The following is a 23320-nucleotide window of genomic DNA, read 5'->3' on the forward strand; positions in this document are numbered from 1 at the left end:
TTTGCAAAACACCAGCTGGATTTGGTGCATGTGGAGCTACTTGGCTTGTGGCAATTCTCTTTCCAAAGTTCTCAGACAAAATTTTCATTACTGTCTGAAAGTCCCATAGTGAATTGCACTGTTAAACACTGGACTGAACTGAAAGTTGGCTTTAAAAGGACCAGAGCTGAGCCCAAAACAAATCTAAAATGTTGTTTGAAACTTACTCTAAATTTGTAATTTTGTAATATAGAAAGCCATTTGAATGATAATCATTAATCAAATGTCAAATAAATAGTTGTGTTTTAAAAATAATTGTGTAAAGCCTTTTTTTTCCCCCTTCCCTTCATTTAATTTTGCCACACCTGTAAGAGCTATGCTGTTACTGACAAAGCTTGTATTTCCACTTTATTGTTATGCTTGTTGCTAGACTGGTGAACCCAGATTGTATGATGCAGGCATGTTTTTATAATCCAATAAGCAATAGATCTTCCTACTGAAAACCTATACATAGGCCAGCAGTTTCTACATTAAGTTCCAGCAAAAGTAGTATGACAATATGTACAGCCATTAAAAGCAATGACAAATTTCTGTTGACTGCTTAAGTGTATACAATCACATTAACTAAGTTTGATCTCAGTAACATCTGCTTTAGCTCATCTGTAGCTGTGATTTCTCCATTCACATATATTGAAGGTTTCTGAGCTGCTTTTCTTTCTGATGCAGTTTCTATGAAATGTAACTTTTCAGTTACATCCTATGGTCCCTAAGAGATGTGCACATTTTCTCCCTCTAATAAGCAGTGGAGTGTTTTGAAGCAAAAGGAAAAAATGCATGCTTTGTAGTTCCAAACTTGACACCAGTCCTGACACTGATTAGCAAAATGCTGCCAGTTATGTGATCAGCAGCATCTTGCGTCTGCGTGGGCAGTAACATCTTCTGTCACTGAGTTCTGAACTCGCCTTTCACATCTTCCTCTGAGCAGAGTTTAGACACACCTACTGCTTCTAATCAGGTCTCAGCACCTTGCTGATACCTTTGCTGAAAAAAACTTGTTTTACTGAGGTTTGTAAGGGACAGTCTGTACTTGAAAACATCTGGTCTACTTGGTCAGGCTTCACTTAACAAAGAGATACTTTTTCATTTTAAAGTATCTGCTTAAATATCAATAGAAAATCATTAAAAGTCCAACTAAAAATGTTACAGTGATAATTCAGATAATATTCTATTTAGTAGTAGATATGTACAGCTGCAAGATAGTAAAAATTCCGTGTAAGTATGAGAGATTCTTGCTTACTGATGCTGATCCCTTCCCTATTCTGTTATACAGTATGTTTTCAAGTAATGCAGCTAACTCAGCGTCATTTGCATTAAAAATTATAGCAACCAGGGGTGCTCTCTATAATAGGATTTTGTAAATAGCCTCATGAATAGCGTGGGAGTTTAAAACCAGGATGCTCTGCCATTAGTACAAAGGAGAAAGAGTCAGTCATTATTTCCTTCTCTGCCTCAGCCTGTTGTTATCTTTGCAGCATGGAGAGCAATTGTGATTGCTTTCATGTTGAAAACTATGTTAGTAGTTACAGGGAGCTTGAAAGCTCTCCAGCAAGCTCTATAAACACAAACCTTATCAAAACCACGTTACCTGGTCTCCATCGTAATCCACAGCTTTTGTACTCATTTCAGGGAGAGAAAGGTTGGGATATTAGAGCACAGATGATTTAATATGACACCCAAAAACTCACAATGAACTGTCACGATGTTACTGTCATTCTACTTGCTAGGCTATATATAAATGACATATTCTGTGACTGTTATTTTTTGAAACTACCAGAAGACTGAATATGGCTCAGAAATAATTGAATACAGAATTAAAAATTGACTGCTACTTGTTTTAGCTGTAGATGAGGAAAAAAAATGCACTCAGCAATAGTATTTCTTATTTTGCAGTGCAACTACATGGGAAACATCTTTATTGTAACTAGAAATAGTAATATTTATTTTTAATGAATTCAGAATAGAAGGAACAATCCTTCTGCAAAGGAAGGATTATTACTATAGACATTTCATTAAACACTTTGACATTACATAGCATTTTATGCTTCATTAATTTAAAGACTGATTTGAACACTTCTGATGTTTTCAATAGGCTCCAGTACTGAAAGGTCAGGTCTAACCCAATTAATCAGTACAGCATTGTTGCTAGGTATTCCCAACTCTTGGACGCAAAGCTGGGACAGAAAATTATCTGATAAAGGCCAAAAAATGAGTCAATAGCAGGCTTAAGATTGGAACTCTAAGTTCTTGCTTCCTGGTTTCATTCTGAATCATAAATTATCTTGTAACTGCTAAAAAGAAGGTCAGCAACAATTTAATTACATTTAGGCTTCGCACGTTCATTTCTATGCTTTCTAAAATCTATTCGTTTAAAACTGCTGAAAGACTGAGGTAATCTGATTCTGATTTATAATGTAAAAATACAAACTGAAAATTAAACATAAGTATTTACATATATATAAAGCACAGATGGTGGTGCAATTATTTTAAAAAATTAGATTAGAAGGTTAATTCTTAAGCTTCTCTCCCATAAACTAGGTTAGGGAGCCCTTCATGCCAGCTGGCTGTGCTGGCTGCTAAGCAGAGCACAGTCTCAGAGCTGGTATCAGCAGGGCTGGCAGTGAGGGGTAGGTCCCATGGAGGCCTCACGCTGACATTCACAGCATGGGAACCTCACTCGTACTTCAAATATATGCTTTTAATTCTCGTGGCTTCGAGAGTAAAAATAGTCGGGATGTGACTCATCTAATTGGTGAAATGGCATCTCTCTGAATTTGCTGCGTGGCAATATAGAGCCATGGCTCAGAGAAGGGGCCCAAGCCTCCTCCATTTCAGAGAGCCACCAATGTGTGGGCTGGCTGGGTCTGGGGGGTGGCCGTGCTGTGTTCAGTTTTGGGCCCCTCACTACAAGAAGGACATCGAGGCCCTGGAGCGTGTCCAGAACAGGGCTATGAAGCTGGTGAAGGGCCTGGAAGACAAGTCCTGTGATGAGCGGCTGAGGGAACTGGGGGTGTTTGGTCTGGAGAAGAGGAGGCTCAGGGGAGACCTTATTGATGAACTTCCTAAAGGAAGTTGTGGGGAGCTGGGGGTCGGCCTCTTCTCACAGATAACTAGTAATAGGACTAGGGGGAGTGGCCTCAAGTTGTGCCTGGGGAGGTTCAGCTTGGAAATAAGGAGACATTTCTTCTCAGAAAGAGCGATCAGGCATTGGAACAGGTTGCCCAGGGAGGTGGTGGCGTCACCGTCCCTGGGGGTGTTCAAGGAAAGGTTGGACGTGGCGCTTGGGGACATGGTCTAGTGGGTGACATCGGTAGTAGGGTGAAGGTTGGACCAGATGGTCGTGGAGGTCTTTTCCAACCTTAATGATGCTGTCATTCTATGCACTTTGTCTGTGCCAGCAGGTGCATCACAGGTGCACTTGTGTGGTACCCCACAGAGCGTAGGTGTTGTAATTGGGACAGTGCACGGCACACAACACCCTCCTACGCCTCAGTTCTTGATTTCAGGTGGTTAAGGGAAAAGCACTTTTCATTATGAACTTTGAAGAACGTTCTGCATTGCCCTGAAGTGCGACTTGGAATTGTAACTCACGGCTCTGAAATCAAAACCAACGAAAAGCGAGCTCAAGCGGGTGGAAGGGGTAGAAACGACCGCAGGTCTGTAGAGGTGAGCGGGCAGGGGGCGCCTCTCCCCGGGCCCTCTCAGCGTCTCCGCCGCCGGGCCGCAGGGGGCGGCCGAGAGCGGCACCGCGTGACGGAGGCCGGTGCCTCGCGGAGGCAGCGAGCGAGGCCGGCGGGGAGGAGGAGGAGGAGGAGGAAGAGGAGGAGGCGGCGGCGGCGGCGGCGGCGGCGGCGGCGGCGGCGGCAGCAGCACCAGCAGCGCCGGGCCGGCGGCCGCGCCACGGCGAGGCTGCGAGCGGTGTCGGCGTTGCGGGCGGGCAGCGTGGCAGGATGTCGCGCTCGGTGCTGCAGCCGAGCCAGCAGAAGCTGGCGGAGAAGCTCACCATCCTCAACGACCGGGGCGTCGGCATGCTCACCCGCCTCTACAACATCAAGAAGGTGCGGGGGGCCCCGCCGGGGGGGGGGGAGGGGCGGGAGGAAGAAGACGGTGAAAAGGACGGACGAGGAGGAGGAAGGAGGAGGAGGCAGCCCCGGGCGGTGGCGCGGCCTAGCCTCGGGCAGGGCAGGGCGGGGAGGCCCGGGCCCGGTGACCCGGCGTTGGGCAGACCCGGAGCGCAGGGCCCGGAGCCCCCCAGTCGCCGCTGCGGGGCCTAGGCCCGGCCCCGGGCCCCGTCGCGTCGGCTGCGGCGGGCAGGGGGCTGCGGGAGGGCTCCCGGGGCTCCCCGGGGACTCACGGCTTCGGTGTCGGCCGGGGAGGCCGCGGGAGGGGGCTGGCCCCGCTGGGCCGCCGGCCCCAGCCCGGCCCGGCCTGCCCGCCTCGGTGCCTCGGTACCCCGGTGGCAGCGCCCCGTGTGAACGCCCGCGTTTACGTAATGCGGCTCCTCCGGGGGATTTTCAGCCCTGGTTGTGTAGGCCGGCCTCGGACGCGGTGCTCGCTTCCGAGGCTGTTCATCCTGCGGCAAAGAAAACTTCAGCCGCTGCGGTCGAGCAAGGAGCGAGCCCTCGTGGGCTGAGTGAGTCAAAATGCCCGTGCCGTTACGCTGCTGCAGGGTGAGGCGGGTGAAGAGGCCCCGAGCTGGGCACCATCAGCCGTCAGGGACAGCCCAGGGGGTTGCAGCTCCTGCTTACCCACTGAGAGCTCTGCACCCCGCTTCCCAGTGGGTTGGGGCTGAGGGCTGTGCTCTGCTGGGCTGCCCCACTCCCAGGGGAGACCTCTGCTCCAGGAGGGCTGCTTGGTTGTCCCAAGCACTGGGCTGATCTGACTCAAGCTGGTGTCTCCAGGAAAAAAAGAAGGGTTGTGGTATTCCAAAGTCAGTGCTAATCCAAAGCAATTCCTCTAGTTTGAGGCACGTAAGTGTTTATGCAGATCTTCACCGGCATAAATCAGCTATTCTGACTAAAATATTGCTATCTGGTATCTTCCAGAAATAGAAATGAGGTTCCTTTTAGCTTGCAGTTTTTCATGTTGGAAAACTGCAGCAACTTATTAATGGTGATGGTTCCCTATTTACGAGGAGAAACATCAAAATGTTGAAGGCACTTATGTGTGTATTTGTTGTGCTTCAAGAGAAATGTCAGCTGAAAAAAAGCCCAGCCCAGTGGAATTTTGCCTGAGCAAGGCCCTGGGCCGGCGTGGCCGTGCTTTATGGGAAGAAGGCAGGAAAAGAGGCAGGAGAAGCCAGACCTTGTGACATATAGCTGTGTTTTGAAAACTGTAAGTGTGGGCTCTGTTTGATTACTGGTTTGGGGGCGCTTACAGTGCGTGGTCCAGTGCCTACAGGCAGGTTTCCGCTGCTGTGTTTGGCTGACGGAGCCCTGCGCAGGTTTGTCCATATGGAAGCTCTGCTGGTGTCGGTGAAGTGATGCGAGTGGATGGGCTCTCAGTGTGGGAGCGTCAGCAGTGGAGGTGACAGCAATTTTTCCTGCAAATGCCATGAACTGAGTCCAAAACTGCTTAGGTCTTGCATACGCAGATGTGAGGCATGTCCAAGCAGCTCGGTTATTGCGGGACGTACAGCTTGGCAAATCTGGAGCTGCCCCACGTACAGCACTGCATATTCAAATGGTGGTTTGAGATCCAAGTAGTTATTTTCTTGAGCTGCAGTAAACACTGCATGACAGTGGTAGCTGGCTGGCTCTAATGGCGAGACCTAGAAGTCTTGAGATTGGTAATTGTTTTGTCTCTTGGGAGATCAGCTTCAGCATAGCTGGCTTCCTGCAACACTTTCTTCTTTTCCTCTTTTTTCCTCACTTTTACCCTTTTTGAAAGCAGTTGATTTCAAAACTGCTGCTTAAGGTTTTCATAGCTTCCTCCACAGAAGACAATATCAAAACTCAAGTTAGTAGAGAACTACACAATGTGTGGTATTGCGGTTAAAGGAAATGGTTAAGACTCTTTTTAGTAAGAGGAAGTGAGAGGTGAAGCCTTACAGATTGCTGTAGATGCTGTCTAGGGAGCAGAGATTTTAAAGGGTTGTGAATTTTCTTGACTGCTGGAAAATTTTTCTTCCTGGGGAATTACAGAAATTGTTAAAAGCAGTTAGAAACTTGATATTTATACTTCCTTTTCCTATAAAGAATTCAATTTTGATCTTATTTTGCTTATAACTGTTGATTGCTCATCATTTCCTGTTTGCTGACCTCCTGTGCTGTTGTTGTCTTCTGAAACAGTTTAGTTTGTTTTTAAGATAGAGTATGTGAAGGCATGATTTTCTGCCTCTTTGAGAGTGGCATGGAAAATATGAGATGTAGAGTTACTGAAGTAATAGTGGATGATGAGACTAAATTCCTGTTAGATCTGTATGGAGGTGGATTTTTTTTTTAATTTTTTTTTAAAGGATAACACTTTGCCTGTTGCTTTCAGCTGTCTGTAGCTGCCTTTTGTGCTGGGACTAGTATTGGTCCTGAATTTGAAAATGGTATTATTGCAGTTTCTCTCCTTTTTTTTCTCCTGCTTTTTAAGCATTTATCCTCATTTATACAGGCTAACAACTCTATTATCACTCTTGTTGTTGAGCATTCAACTAAATGTCTATAAATCACACGCAGTTGTTTTTTGTGCCATCCTGCTTTGGGTGAAACTTGAATTTTGTTGTTACCTGTCAGAGCAGACAAACCATGTTGGTATGCTTTGTGTAATGCTGCCAGTACTGTAAAGTGAGCGTGTTGTTCAAGAGTGGTTGCAGGGAAATAATCTTATTTTCTATGAGTCAGGGTTTGCTTTTTCATAAACTATGTGGATAACAGAAAGTATTTGCAATAAGAGATTTCATGTTAAAACATCTGAACCATAGACTTAGATCAAATCAAGAGAGTATGATTTTGATGAATGTCAGAGCAGAATGTCACGCTACTTTGAACTGTTCAGGGTAAAAGTTATGGTTTTTGAATTATTTACAGTATATGTTAATCAAAAATGATGAGTCTGTTACTTAGTGTTAATTGTAACTCCTACGATCACATAGTATCTGAAAAATGAGGCTCTACAACAGACTCTTAGATACAAACTGCAAAACCAAACCTAAATAACAGGTAAAGAAGAGAAAAATATTTGCAAGGGCTTTAATTGCCCTTATCTTTACCATTCTAAACCAAAACTTAGTAGAAAAGCCTCTTAAGTGACGGGCAGAGCATGGAGAAATTTCCAGTCTGCAGAGCTCTTAAGTCCGGAAGGGTGTAGGACTGGATCACTTTTTTGACACAGGGCTCTATGCGGGAGTGCAGAGCTTTGAGCTGAGAGGAGAAGCTCACTGATAATCTTGTTCTGAACCGAAAGGTTGGTATTGGAAGGAACAGATTGTCTTCCAGGCTTCAGGAAGTGACTTAGGGTGGGGCAGTGTTCTTAGTGCGATAGATACTAGCGGTTCCTTAAAGGTCGAGATGGCAGTATATGTTGGTCCGTTTGCGTTTATAATCATAGAGGAATGGTCCTGCCCAGCTGATAATAGAGCAGAAAACCTCAAACATGATCAGTCCTGGTGAAGCAAAAAAGCTAATTGCTTTGGTCAGGAAGCAAAAACAAATGGTATCATGTGGTATCATGTCACATTTTTTTTTCAGATTTAAAATTCAGTCTCTCCTATGAAGAACAGGCTGAACAGCCCCAGCTCTCTCAGCCTAAGAAGAGAAGGCTCCACGGAGACCTCATTCCAGCTTTTCAATACTTGAGGGGGGTTATAAAGAAGATGGAGAACAACTTTTTGCTCGTTCAGCTAATGACAGGACAAGGGGGAATGGTTTTAAAGTAAAAGAGGGGAGATTTAGATTAGAGTTTAGGAGGAAATTCTTCACTTGGAGCATGGTGAGACCCTGGCACAGGCCGCTCAGTGAAGCTGTGGATGCCCCGTCCCTGGAGGTGTTCAAGGCCAAGTTAGATGAGGCCCTGAGCAACCTGATATAGTTAGTGGCATCCTGCCCATGCCAGGGAGTTGGAACCAGGTGGGCTTTAAGGTCCCTTCCAACCTGAACCATTCTAGGATTTTGTAAGGAAGCAATGATACTTCTTAATACAATTCAAAAATATCTTATTGAATCTTCTCAAATATACAAAAAGAAATCCAGATGGGCTTTATCCTCTTGCATCGCTTATAGGTGCCCCAAATCACCTTGCATTCTTTCTTTGTTTAGGAATATGAATATTACCTGCCCACCCTCCCCCCCAGCTGCTGTTCATTTGCCCTGCTGTGTGCTGACACAAAAGCAAATCCAGTTTTAGTTGCAGGAGATTTTTAAGATCCTCTGCAGAGGAGATGCAGCTGAAAGTTTGTAACAATTCCTGCTCTAGAGTCCAAATGGACTGGACGTGCCCATTGTCTTATTTTCCTTTTTAGAGTCTTACTTGATAAATTACGTTTAAGGAAAGTTTTGTGGCAGTGAAACTCCTCTTCATTTTTTTGTTTGCATCTCACCTGCCATGTATTTGATTAATAGACCCAAGTGCTTATTTAAACAGGTGCTACAAACAGAAGAAGATACGAGTTTATCATGTACAGATAGTGCCAAACCAAGTGTATTTCTTTCATCAGGGAGGTGACAGGTCGCTCCAGTAAGGACAACTGGGTAGATATTTTACACATTGACCTTAGCAAGGCTGCTGACATTACCTCATCTGATTGTTCGTAAGAACAATCTAAGGAAATAGAGCCTGGGTGAAATTGTAATAATGAAAGCAGACGGACAACCAAATTAGGGAGCGGTTACGGAGATCCTGTCGTCAGACTGCAGTCCGACAGGTCTCACTGGGCTGTCCCCTAGCTCTGCTCCAGCCAGTCTCCGCGTTAACAACCTAGGTGATGAATCCAGCCTGCTTATTAACTTTGCAGGTAGAAAACTGGCAGGAGCTGCAGAAATAATGAAAAATGTAATTAGAATTCAGTTTGAGCCTACCAAATCATAGGTATGCTCTAACGAATTTTGGAGGCGGCTGAGCAAGTGTGATTGTAACTTATTTTGTGCTTACTAAAATGTAAAATGGAAGATGAAGAGTAATGAGGCAGTAAGCCTGCAGAAAGTAGTTGGGAGAAGTTAGGGTAAACTTCAGCCAAGTAGGCTGAATTGCAAAAAATAAGGGGAGATTTCGGAAATGTATGAGTAGGTATGTGGTGTGCATGAAGACTCATCTGAAAAGTATGTGATTCAACATGCTCTAAAGTATGTGATTCAACATGCTCTTCAAGAGGGATGTGGACAAAATGCAGAAAGTGCAAAGAAGAAAAGCGAGGATGACCAGAGATGCAGACAATTTGATCCCTTTAAAAAAAAAAAAAAAAAAAGCAGGAGATTTTTTTGAAAAGTAAATTATGATTAATGCAGGGTTTTAAGTACTTAACACTTCTGTAAGGAGAAGGGAAATAACTTGTCCAAGTCAGTATGGGTGCAGAGAACGTGAAGTTCTCTGGATTAAATTGTAGCAAGAAAAGTGCAGGTTATATTTTAGAACTTCCTGATGATCAAGTTAGTTAAATAATGGAAAAGGCTATCTGAGGATGTTTTTGAATATAGTCCATTGGAGACCTGTAAGTGAAGATGTAGCAGATATCTCCTAGGAGCAACAGAGATACAGCTTATCCTGCTTTGGAACAGGAAAGTAGGGTAGGCAATTTTTTGAGGTCTATTCTAGCCTTGTTTTTTCTGGCTTCACGTGAGCTTACATTTAATGGGTTGGATCTCTGAGTACAGAGATACCGGGATTCAAAATGAAGTATATACTGTGGGGTGAAAGTGCAGTATCCTTCAAACTCAACCTTTGTGTGTGAAAATGAAATAACCATTACATTTATAATAATTTTGAGCCATAGTTTGGATAAGTACTAGGCCTATATATATGTCCTGAAATGAGGTAACTGGAGCCTTTCCCCTGTATTCCAGATCCTAGTTGGATCATGGAACAACACATACGAAATGTATGGAATAGGTTCACATTTTATATGAGCACCATTTATGTAACTGCAAACACCAGTAAGTGAATTTACTCGGTACAAGATTACCCAAATGATACTTGAGTAGGACAGTTAAATTTTAGCCATCAAAATATTGAACTATAATAATTTGTCTCTGTGTGACCAGTTAATTTTCGCATCTTCTTTCATAGCTGTTAAGAGGGACAAGGCTTCATTCACAAGGCTTATCTGGGACAAGCCTGTGTATTATTAAACTCAGGCTTCCACAAAACCTAAAATACAACAAAGTGTCTGTGGTAGGATTCATCAGCGATGTTAAAGCAAACGTAGTGTGAACTGTTTCCTAATGTATTCAGCATTCAAAGCAGCTCTTCATCGATTATTCACCTCTCTGTGCTCAATAGTTTTGCTTTTTCAAAATTAGAGATTGTCGGGTGGTAATCTCATTAGTTTTAAATGCATGACATAAGTGGAGAATAAATAATACATCCTAGCTTGCAGAAAGTTTTTGATGAACCTGTCTCTGAATACTTCTTTGCCATGTGTTAGTATAATTTTGTAGGATGCACGGCCACAAACCAGGCATTGAAGCTTACAGATAAACTTTAGGGTGAAGTCTTTAATGTCAGCAGCTAGTACAAGGGGAGAATGGTTTTACTGCACATGCCTTTCCTGTGTGTCGAGGGAATGTGCTGTAGTAAGCTGTAAATGGTTCACACAGGAGTTTTTCCTTTTTTAATGCTAGAAATCTTAGTGTATTTCTGTTTTCTAATGAAAGTTGTTAGCTCGGGGATTGGAGGTTGTTTTTTTTTTCTTGCTGTCACAGAAATTCCATCTATTTGCTGGTTAAATTTGCAGTGCTTTTTAATGCAGATTCACTCATAAATGAAAATTGAAGGTGGGGTGATTTGCTGACCAAGATTACTTTGGTTTCTGATGCCACCAGTGGAAAGAACTGTGCTCAGGAGTATTTTACCTCAAGTCTGCAGTTACAGTAAAATCTAGTTCTCTTAAAGTAATAAAACCATGTTCAACTGCTGCAAAATACGACTTGTTTTATGATTGTCTTCTGATACTGACAGTTTGGAGGGTGAAAAATAGGAAATACCAATTCAAATGATAACTCTCTGCTGGCCCTGTTTCTCTTTTTTTTTTTTTTTTTTTTTTTTTTGGGCAACAACCCTGCTAATTAATTGGAATAGATTGGCTTTAGCACTAAAAAGAAAGGTATAAAAGCGATTTCCATATGACACGAGCTTAGGCTTTTTTATTCATGGTGTAACTCAGGTGTGTTTCCCTATGCTCTTATGTGAGCACATGTCACAGGTCTATGCAAAAAAGGCAGGAACAAAGCTCATTATTTGCAATGCAGTTTTGCACCCGTACGCTGTGCCGTGCGACTGGCTTTGGACGATTGCCTGAACGTAAACTTAATTTGTGTGATATCAGCTCGCTTTGTGTAGGAATTATGTTGCTGGATCTTTTATCATCATTGTCCAACACCCTCTGTCCTCAACAAGGAAGTGAAATGTTAGGCTTTGATTTTTGCAGTGGTAACTCTAACTGTATTGGGGCAAAAGATCTCTTTGGTATGCCTCTTAAAGTAGGTGTACTGTGGTCCGTGGGCAGCTGTAGTGGATTCTGGGCCGTTCTTCAGGGACTGCTTACCTTAAATGTAGAACTTAAGCACGTTTTTGTTGCTCGGTGCTTCCTCGTAGGGTGCCTCTTAGAGAGCGCCACCTAGAAAATGAAGCTTTGTAGTATTCTTCATTTTCAAAGTGACAATTGTATAGAAGAACCGTAATAGCCTCAAGTGAAGAATAACCTCAATTTTGTTTAATAATGATAATACGTTGTTTTCCTGAGAGAGGAAAATGTTGCTTTAGTTCATAAGGCATGGCATAGTGGAACAGTTCTGAACGCTTGATGGAATTTGGTCCACCTTGTCTGGAACGATGACCTGTGCATATGATGGCAAAGAAGTAGTCTGGGTAATGAATCCCCTGTAGCCGTAGAAATCGCGTTGTTGTTGTTAGTGTTGGATGCACCGAGTCGGATCAAGAAAAGATGCTTACTTGGTTCAGCGCTGGTCATAATAGGGTACCGTTCTGAAGTGCTGTGGAAAGAAATGATGCCTGATTTGATAGAAATCCAGTGTCTGAGTCCTTTTTTAAAAAAATAATTATGTAGATCAGTCTTAATGGTAGCTTTGCATCGTCTTTTTTATCATAACTGCTTGGCAGCTGTTGAATAATGTACAAAAGAATTTGGAGATGGCTGTGGGGAGATTCTGAGCGTGTAGTATTTCGGGCCTGAAGGGGCTGGAATCCCATAGCTTCTGAGAGCTGTATGCCATGAATGTTGCACGACCAAGACCGTTTCAACTCCTGGATTTCTTTTTAATGCTCAGACATGTAGCCATTCTGTTGCTTTTAAAAAAGATAAGAAATGGGAAAAAAAAAAAAAAAGGTTATTGCAGCCCACTTGGGGGAAGAAGTGATTTCTGAGGCTGAGAATGAACGTTGAGTGTTGCTGCAGTATTTCTGTTGAACTGCTGGAGATCTGTATGTGGCAAAGTGATTTTTGTATGTCATTCCACAGCGTGCCTGCCTATTGCAATATTGACAAGGGATTTGTATTAATAAAAGCAAAACCCACCTTTCTTATCTGTATTCTACCCACGACCATTGCCCTCAATGTCTTTGTTCTTTCTACAGTGCAAAACTGTGGTTAGGTGCCTTACCACACTTCTACAATTGTGCAGAAAAGTACGTCCTCTAGGACGGGGGTTTGTCTTTTCATGCCTGTATGCTTTCTAGAGTGAACTGTCCTGAGCATGAGCCTCGTAGGTCCGTATGCAGTTTAGGAAAGGTTTGGCTTATACAGACTTTACCTGCATTCAACATGGCTTGTAACAGCATGGATGGAAAATGTATGGATGAAAGAAAGCTGGTAATCAAATAAGTAAATAGAGTTGTTAGAAGTGGGCTGAGCTGCTGGAACAGTCCGCGTGGGTAGGCTCGCCCAGCTTCCTGGAGGTGCAGCTTGGGCGAACAATACTTCCAACCTCCCATCTTGCAGAAGTCTTCTTTCTACTCTGTGGATTAATCTTGTATAGTAGAGTACTGGAGGAAGAATTACGGTTGCTCTAAGTGTGAGGATAGCAAACACACGATGGAAAGGAACAAAGCTGTCTCTCGCATATTCGTATGTATTTAGGGGTATGCCACTTAGGCTGTGGATAATATTCGTCATTGCAAAGAACCGAGTTCCCGAAACCTTGTGAGGATGTTGGTGTTAGTATTTTCAGATATTTGTTTCCGTGTGAATAATCTGCATGCAAGGGCCTGGATAGAATGTCATTTCTAGAATAGTAAACCTTTGATTTATAGGAGGAAAACACATCTGTTGCTAGGAAGAATTAAGAAATAGTGTATGTAGAAGTAATGTTGGAATTCAGACTGAAAAGTTTAGGAAGTCAGCGATGGCAAGATGAACATTTTTCATCTCCTGTATGAGAGCAAGCACATTCAAATTGGAACACAGGTATATGTTGTCTGCTAAGCTCTTTTCCTAGTTTGTAATACTTCTTTTGGTAGAGAAAGTTACATAGTGTGTGGCAAAGCTGGTAAATTGCATTCATCTGACACAGCTTTTGAGAAATCCATGATATCTAATTAATTAAGACTTCATTGAAGAGCGAGTTGTTTAATTTTTGAAACCTATTTATAGTATGATCTTTACTTTAGAAATTGTGTCAAGACTTTAAAGTGTGTATAGAAAAGTCCCGTGGCACACATTGTTTGCTCTTGCAAGAACATGAGAGCAACTATTTCATATCTAGTCAATGATGTGAACGTTGCTGAATTTGTTATAAATTCCTCTTGGAGTGTTATGGATGTAACTTTTAACAAAATTTAGTATTTGTTTTGGGAAAAAAACTAGCAAATGTAAGACTTTGGGTATTAGAGTAGTACATTAGCATATATTTTAATGGTCATGTACTGCAGGCAGGAGTTTTAGAAACTTACAATAATGACTTTTTGTTTTGTTTTTTTTTTTTTTTTCTTGGCTACCGTTTCTTTTTCAGGTATGTAAAACTTCACTGAGTTTCTCTCCTTTTTCCCCCTGTAGATGCATGTGATGTTTAACTCCTTTTTTCTCTCCCTACCTGAACTTAAGTTTGGAAGTACTATTAGCAGTTACATGTTTCAGCATATACTCAGAGCTTTGTACAATAGTAACTAAAAAGTACGTGTAAATGTGTTTGTGAGTACCAAAATAATCACTATCCAGTAGAACGTGTGCAGTCTATAGTAACAGACGGTCTTAATGTTCTCTCGGATGTAGGTAATAGTGTATTGGTTCACTTAACTGTAACGTATTTTAGAATTTAAGAGTCATTTGTTTATATGTAATTTTTCTCTCTTTTTATTACAATGCTTTCCCAGCAAGGACAAGTTTGGAAGGTTTGCAAAGCTTTTCACCTTCCCTTTGCCCGCTTGCCCGCTTTCAGAATCGGTCTCATACTCCATGACTTCTGTCTCTACGGTCTGCAACTCAGCCATAGAAATCGATGTGGAAAGTTTAAATGAGCTGCCATTTGAGTTCACTGTGTTGCGTAGAAACGCATAGCATGTAATTTAGTTTTGCATGAGACACTGAACTTCTTTGCAAATCCCTCTGAGGACAATAAAGCTGAACACACGTTTGAAAGAAAATACAATTTGAGCACCAATTTTGTTAGGTTAATAATGCTGCTTTTAAGTATGTTTCTCCCAACTAAAGCATATAGCATGGCTTGTTAGGGTAGTTGAGAATAAGTAGTGTGTCTGACAGCATGCACTGCAGCTGGCAAAAGTAGGTTCTTCATCAGTTGCTTGTTCACTGAACCTGTTCTTCTGATATGTCCGCGTAGGCTCTTTAAAAGACTTGACATTTAGTTGTGACTTCTGTTCAAATCGAAATTTAATGAAATTTCTTGAGTGCTGCTTTTAAAGCACAGCTTATGCTTCTGTAGGAATGAAGAGAATGAGCAAAACATTAGTTCCTAATTTAAGGAAATAGGGCATTTTAGGCAAGTACTGGTGGTTTTATTGTGGGATGGAAAGCTCTCTTGCAGTTAACAATTTAAAGAAAAATTAAATGCAGATTGGTGGTGGGGCTTTTTAGTTTTGTTTCACAAAGGATAGTCCTCCACAGATGATGAAATGATTGAATTTTCTAACAGTTTATTAACTCCAGATGAATGAATACAACACTACCTCAAACCAGGAATAGCAGTAAAAAGAAAACGTATTTTTCTTTCTTTTAGGATTGATTTTTTTCCTCTCACTGCTGTTCTGCACTAACTGCTTTGATACTTCCATGCATCTTTTTCAGTAGAAGAGCATCTCTGTACTGTTTCCCATTGCATATTTCAGCTGTGACAGTCCCTGCACTTTGCCTCTCATTATCACCTGCTCACTTAAAACAAAACAAAATCTTTCTAGTTTGTCTTCAGATTTGCAACTATCACTTTACTTTAGATGGATGATTGTGTTTTTTTATTTCATTTTGTATTGTATTTTTTTATAGGCATGTGGTGACCCCAAAGCCAAACCATCCTATCTTATTGACAAAAACCTGGAATCTGCTGTCAAATTCATAGTCAGGAAGTTTCCAGCAGTAGAAACACGCAACAACAATGTAAGTAACTAAATGGCTATACAAATACTATTCTTTTTGGTACTGTTCAACATATGTTGCTTGGAACTTAGAGGTTTTGTGTGTTCTTAGAAAACATCTGACACTGACAGTCATACTTGGAATACAGTTGTTGATTCAAATGCCCAACAGTTGTTGATTTGGATGTCTGACAAGATACTATAGAATGAATTAACTCCAAAGTTAGAATATTATACTGTAATTCTATCTTCTTTTTGATTAGGGTTTTCTTTTTACTTACTCTTTGTTCAATTTCAAAGAGTTATCAATGGGAAATAATCCTACACAAAAATCTAAATTTATGTCCTGCCTTACTTTGATAGCAGAAATTGTTGGTGACATTTTGATCGTGGAAATTTGAAGTTGCATAACATTTTGTGATGAGACCTCACCAGCAGATCAGTAAAAGCCGACTGACTGAAAAATGGGAAAATGTACCACACAGGTGTTCTTGCCTGTGGGGGCAGTCTCCATGGGAATAAAGAATGTGTTAGTATGTAGGAGAAACCTTGCAAAGTACAAAAACACGGATCCCGAGGAAATATAATTATTTCTTTTTCAGATGTGGTGAGTTCAGTTGCAATAGGAAATCATGCTTCACCCTTCTGAGTGATCCAGTATTGCTGAATATGACTTTGTAGTCTTTTGGGGGTAAATAAGGTAATTAGATTACAGGTTACAGGTGTCTTTTGGCAGGTGATGAACATTAGTTTCTCTGTTTCAATTTGAAAGTAAAGGGAAGGATTATTTTTTTTTAACTGCTTATATTTCTTTCAAAAGGTGGAAAGTGGAGGTAGGTGATGGGGTTTGCATGTTCCCTGCATGCAGTTACTTGCATGTATGCTTGAGACGTTTAGGCTTGCTTTAAGCATTCTGGTTTCTGCAGAGTGGTAGTGGTAGTAGCAATGGGAATAATTAGTTTCTTTTATAATACCTTCTAGAACTCCCATGCAATGTCTCCAGTAATGCCAACACACAAAATCAGAAAAACTCTCCCTTATGGTGGAACTATTTCAGTGACAATGTGCTTTCTCATTTAGAACTTACTCATGTTTTGTACTGTTTAATATTGCTTGTCTTTATATTGAATATGATTGTGTTGCTAACAAATGCAGGCAATTCTTTATCAAATTTACGTGAACAGTAAATACTTCAAACCATGTTCTGTAAGTGCTTCTGTGTTCTCTAAACTTCTGTGGCAGACTTATTAAAAACAAAAGGTTATTATGTACATAAGAACTTGTTCAATGCAATAATGTGTATGCTCTAAGAGTCCTCCAGTTGTTGACTATGAATTTAGAGCTTAAATAATGATACTGAAGGATTTGTTACGGTGAAGTTTATGGAAGTTGATGACAGCTAATTTGAGGTATTTTGACAATTCCGTTTTTTAAAATAGGACACACTCATAATGTTTCCTCGTTGCCTTGCGTTTATTTACCATGAGGCAGCCAGGCCTGTGTTTAACGAAAGCAATGTTATTAAGCAAAGTTATCAAAAGCCTACAGTGTATCTTTGAGCACAGTTTAAACCATGGATTTTGTCTTGCAGCAATAGGCAACTGGGGGCTTTCCCTCCCTGTGGACTCAGCAGACAGCAGTTTGCTTTTCTGAAGTTATTTACACATTTTTCTGTGGAGCATTGTATCTTCCAAAAGAAACCTTTACCCATAAGAGGTACCTACTGAGGCAAAAGCCGTGTCATGTTGCAGGGAAGGTTCACAAGTTTGAAGTGAGATGAACTTTTGTTCATAAAGCTTAGGTTTAAAAAGGCGTAAGCATCTAGCTCCGAGTCAGGAAGAGGCTGAGCTTCCCTCCTTGCTCTTTGTCTCCTTTCTCCCACTGGCCAAAAACCAGCTCACTACAAATTAGAAAGGCAGACCAATAAGTTCCTTCAGCAGGGAAACACGCTTAGGGATTGAAAAGGGCAAAAAGTTTATTGGCGCAGGGAGACATCAGTTCATATTATTGAGGATAATTAGAGGGGAAATAGTTGAGAAATCACAAGCTGTGTCCTTGCGATGAAAACTCCAGGACAGCCTTTCAAGGATGATTTTTGGATTTTGTACATTCAATTGCAGCAGTTGCTATTGCTTAGCATTGTGCATCTGCACAGTTTGTAATGCCTACTGATACATCAGTAGGTAATGTTGCCAAACAAACAAGCTTGCATTCAGATAGAGAATCATCAGTACTCGCTTTTTGGATTTTTTTTTTTACCTATTCTTACCTGTTAGATTGTTTTTTCTCACATTCCATCATGTATAGTACTGTGTGTGTCAGAGGTGAAGACCATGTTTTATTGAGGAGTATGAGCAGTCTGCACTGTAATTAAATGGATGCCTGATCTTGAAATGTGTGCATTTTATTCCTGTGTAACCAGTGGTTCTGTTACATTTACCATGGATAGCTTTTACATTTTTATTGGTAAAATCCATGGCTTCTGGTTGTGATCCACCTTCAGTGTTTGGCTTGCTGAGTCAGACTAGATTCATGCCTGACAATCGCTGCAGTAGCTTCAATATTGCAACAAGAGTGAACGTTTGAGCAGTTAAAATGAAAATGAAGCATCCAATGAATCCTTGCTGACCAGGCTGGAAAATTAAGTGGAGTAGTCTGTCTTCCAAAAGATTGATTATAGATAACTGTGGAGCTCATCAGTTCATAACTCTCTCTCTCTCCTTCTGTCAGAGGGCAGTCCCAGTGATCTTACACTTGGCCTTTATTCTCCAATCACTGTCTTGAGCCATATAACCTTGTAAATGGGTAGTTTGAAGACTGAGCTCTTAAATTAACTGTTGCGGCTGTTGGCCAGCAAGGTAGCATTGCTTTACGGAGTATGAAACATGCTATTGTGTAAACAGTGATCTGAAGGATTGACAAAGAGAAGCTGGAGCACTTCAGAGTGGTATTTGAAAAGGAAACTATATAACAAAAAATATCTGCTTTCTGTCCTTGGGAAATCCTGGTATTGATACTTACTTTAAATTGACTTAATGTTTGTTTCAGAGAAGTCTTCTAAACTGGAGAAGCCCTCCCAAAACTTTGCAGCTCCTCCATTCTGGGTCAGATCAGTGAGCTGGTTGTGTTACAACTGGCACAGGGGAATTTATTTGTACTGAATTTCTTTGATTGGCTTCAGAAGAGAAGTTCCTCAGTAAGGGACATGGAAGCGGTCTGGTTTTTCTGAAGTGTTTTAAGGATGTATCCTCTCATGAGGTGTATGGGTTAAGTGCTCACTGTAGACAAATCCGAGAACATCCCGGTCTTCCCAAAAGTGTAGGAGGACGTAAAAATGACTCTTCTTAGCCAGTGCTAACATTTAATTACATTGCAAAGCAGGAATAAAGCACTTCACAATCAGGTAGTGGAGATGAAGGGAGAAAAGACATAGATTTTCTGTAGATTGTGGGTAGGAAGTGAAAATCTACTGTCTGCGTAGGTAAAGCTCTGTTTTATGTAATGAAGCTAGCCTCCTTTCTGCTTTCCAAAACAGCACATATGGGAAGTAGTGAGGATTCCTGCATTTTTTCCCGAACATATGTTGTTCTACTCACGTTGCTCCTGAGCAATTTTCCTGTAGAAAACCTTCCTGTATTTTGAAATGTCTTCTGGTGATGTTGAGCCTTAGTCATTGCTTAACAGCCAGCAGAGCAGTGAGACCTTCCTCCCAAGGAGTCTTAGTGGGGGGGAATGTCCATGTTTTCCAGCTCCTGTTAATCTAGATTTGCTAGTAGCTACATTCCCAGTACTGTGCTTATCTCTTCAGATGGGTTTTGTGCTGACTGCCCACTCAAATCCTTGAGATAGGGGAATACCTCCCAGCTGACCAATCCAACTGTATCTGCTGCTTTGTGCCAGTGGGGACTGGAAATAAGATCAGATGAGAACACAGTGCAAGCGGTGAGCCCGCTTCTGGCCTGCGTGGGTTAGGGTCTGTCCACGTGAATTAGTTCACTCTGTTTTTATTATTGTTCCTTGGTGTTTTGGCTTCTTCCTTTTAGATCCCAACAGGTATGCCTGGGCTGCTGGCTGTCCCTTTCCCACTTTCACTTTGGAGTGACCTGGTTGCACAGCAAGTTGGTTGCACAGCCTGTGGGAGAGGTGCTGCAGGCACAGGGTGGCTGGCCGTCCTTGGCTGAAGCTTACTAGATGACATTAATGCATGCCTTTATTAAATGTTTTCTTGTATAATTAAATTGTTTAAATATGGGCTTTATAATCAACCTTGATATTAATTTGTGATAGGTTCTTCCAATATTTTTTCCTTTTCAAAACACAATACAAATAAAAACCATTTTTTTAACTTTGATTTTAAAATTACTTCTTTCAGGCCCTGCGAGTACAGTGCCAATAAGCAGGTGTTGGTTGGTTGCTTGCTTGTTTTTAATGAAGATCTTACTATTATCATTTGCACAGTGCTAATGAAGATAATCCTGGAGTAGTTTTTCATCCAAGGGAATTTCTAGGTCTTAGCTTTGCTGCGTCATGTATTAGTAATACTTCTTCATGAAAAACTAATCATTTACTTTCCAGGAAATGGTAAGGTATTAACACCTACGGCAGCTGTTTTTTAAAAGTCAGGCAACTTAAATCCCCCTAGTCAGTAAACTCAAGACTAAATCTGTTTCTCCAGCTTTCTGGAGTGCTGGATTTCTTGCCTGGGAGACTTAATTTTTTTTCAGACACCTTATTGTCTAAGCAATAAAAAAACAAGTCCCTGTATGCCACCACAAAGCTACCTGGCTTCCTGGCCAGGAAGACGGAAACCCTTTCTGGGTAAGAGGATGCTGTGCTCTCCTTGCATGGCTGCTTGTTCAGCTCCTGTGCTGCTTGAGGAGCCTGCAGCGCTGGAGGCACCACAATGAGATGGGCTTCCCTGAGCTCCCCAATGCAGTCATTTAGCTTACAGGAGATGCCCTGTGTGAGTAAAGTAATCTGAGTAACAACTGCTTTCTCTTCAGCTTTGCACTAGCCATAGTGTTTTCTAGTGGTGGTTGTGATGATACTATTTCAGAAGAAACTGTATATTCTCTGCAACAATTAAAATTTTATCTATATATTTCCTAAGAATCATTCCAATATGAATTTCTCTGCTAATGCCTTACTCTGATACACTCCTGCCTTCTGTTTTAGTTTTCTATGCAGTACTGTCTGATGTCTTCAATTCTCACATGACTTCACAAGTTAAAGTGGCTTAGGCTTTAACATAATCGGAAAATATTAGGTAGTAATTTTCAAACTAAGTCTTTTGGAAGTGAACATTTTTATTATTTTTCATTAGCAATCCCAACAAGTAACGTGAAATGTTAACTTCTCTTTATGACAGTTCTTTTTGGTGAACATTTTAAAGTAATTTATTTTTCTTGAAAACTGTAAGCCCTCTTAGCACTGATGTTTATTCGTGGTTTAACCCTTGATTGTGCATGACTTTGAGATGGAGCAGCGTCCAAACACAATTTCATTTTATCACTATTTGTAATAAATCATTGTATTATACTGCTGTAAGTGAAATCAGTCCTTATGAGTCACTTGCCAAGGTAAGCCGAACTTGTAATGTGGCTCTTGTTGCTTAATAGCATATGCAGTACTTGCAAAAGAACAAATGTGTGTAACACTTAAACCGTTTGCTTCATCCATTCACATCAAAATCTTTTGATTTGATGATTGAGAACTTAACAGCTTGGCCATTAAAAAGAAAACAACAAAAAAAAGCACCACAAGCTCATTAGTACCTAAACACTGTATTAGTTATTCAGTGTTACTGAAATGGCATTTCAAAATTAGTTTTCATGCATTTTGAATGAAGAGTTCCTTCATGATTTCATGCTATAAATATAAGTATGCAAGTAGCTAGACTTCTGTCCCAAACATTTATCTGTACAACATCATGGCAGAGCACTTTATTCCACAAACAGTTGCCACAGTGACATCAAGACCTGCGACCGTGCTTTGGGTGATACAGTAATACATATTGAGCTTACTGTAGGAATTAATGCAGGAATTAATGTAAAATTGAGGGAATGGGGAAACTGTCCCTTAAGACTGACTGGCTGGTTGGTTGGTTTCTGAAGAGGAGCCTCACTGCCCCCAAAGTACATTGACTGTCATTATTGATAAGGCGGTCAACCTAGGGACAGTAACAGTTGTGGAGGGTCATGGGTGGTTATTTCCTTTTCAGAAGAGCTGCTTTAGTGCTAGAAGCTTGAGAACAAACAAAAAGTAGATCATATGGTACAAATGCATTAGTTAGTAAACATGTTAAATATTGTTACATCTTTTTTATCTGCAGTCTGCCACTTTAGAGCCTGCTTTTAATTGGAGATCATAAAATCGAGGACACATCCATCATTCTACAGTTAATTTACAGAATTTAAAACTTTTTCTTCATTTAGTTACATCCTTCTTCTTTCTCTTCATCGTTCTGCTATGGCTTTTGTCGATGCAGAATTTTGTTCCAAGGAATTGAATCTTTGAAGTCTTGAGTCTAAAACCCTACACATGGCAGGCATATTGAATAAAATAAATGACAGCAAGAATACTGGCAGACATTACTTTCCCTGTATCCCACAAATTTTAATAGTCAGAATTTGTAATAGTGCTTTTTGGGACATACGTGTCAGCTGGGAAGATGAAGGTGGTGGTGTGTTCTCTGAGGGGATTGTAGTATCTGTGGTGTCGGTTTATAGAAAACAGATAGTGTTTAATGCAGGAAAAATGTCAATGATGTAAGAAGCAGAGAATTCCCTTCCCTACTGTCTACTCCTGGATACATGGAATAAGACATTTGTTCACATGCCGCTGTTACCAGTCAAATAAATATGATAAAATAGTTACAGAAGGACAGTTATCCTGTTTTTCCACACACAGCTCTCTGAACAACCTTTCCAGTTGTCTTATATTTTTCCTGTGTTGTTACTCTTGTCTCTGAGCATTCATACAAGCTTTAAGTGATGTTGCAATTCCTGATTTGTTTATTGCTTCTTTTAATATACTTTCTCTGTGAACACAATCAATTACATAAAGACTTAGGGGGGTTAATACGAAGAAGGAAAAACACAAGACAACTTGGTAAAGGTCAGTTCCTCTCCTGCAGATAACGTGCTTCACAAACTGTCAGCTTCAGTCTCTGGTATTCAAAATCCCAATTTCTAAATAATATTCCAATATGACTGGAGAGGTGGTATTTTGTCAGCAGAAATGATTTCATATAAATGGTTTCAGATTTTTTCTGATCTTGCTCTAGTTCTAAAATTTCTACAGCTTTTCATATGTCTTAAATCTAACCTTCTTCAAGAAAACAGTGTTATCCTTTCGGGTAGGTTTTGTACTTCCAATTCTGTAAGAATAGGTAAAACTCTTACATCTGACTAATCACCAAATCATTTATCTATAGTTAAAACAATCTTGTGGTGATATTAATGTTTTAGGAGTTACTTCTTCAGCTTATCCTATTTTAAAACGTTTGCTGAATATTACAATCAAAAGTGTTTGCTGATAAATGAGAATTAAAGCTGAGGAAAACAGCCTTAAATCAAACACAGAACCATATAGCACCCGA

The 23320-nt window shown here is 41.0% G+C and overlaps 1 protein-coding gene across 2 annotated transcripts in view; it reads left to right on the top strand.

Moving 5' to 3' along the window:
• Positions 1 to 3839: 3839 nt before the first annotated feature.
• Positions 3840 to 23320, top strand: part of NCKAP1 (NCK associated protein 1) — a 59974-nt gene continuing 40493 nt past the window's right edge. Inside the window, exons 1-2 of one of the 2 annotated variants that reach the window (XM_035536922.2) lie at positions 3840 to 4094; positions 15632 to 15742. In XM_035536922.2, the coding sequence (XP_035392815.1) occupies positions 3987 to 4094; positions 15632 to 15742 (219 nt within the window). In that variant the 5' untranslated portion in view covers positions 3840 to 3986. The remainder of the gene's footprint in view (positions 4095 to 15631; positions 15743 to 23320) is intronic. The other variant, XM_035536923.2, reaches the window with a different exon arrangement.

The sequence above is a fragment of the Cygnus atratus genome, chromosome 6, assembly GCF_013377495.2.
Source record: "Cygnus atratus isolate AKBS03 ecotype Queensland, Australia chromosome 6, CAtr_DNAZoo_HiC_assembly, whole genome shotgun sequence".
NCBI lineage: Eukaryota > Metazoa > Chordata > Aves > Anseriformes > Anatidae > Cygnus > Cygnus atratus.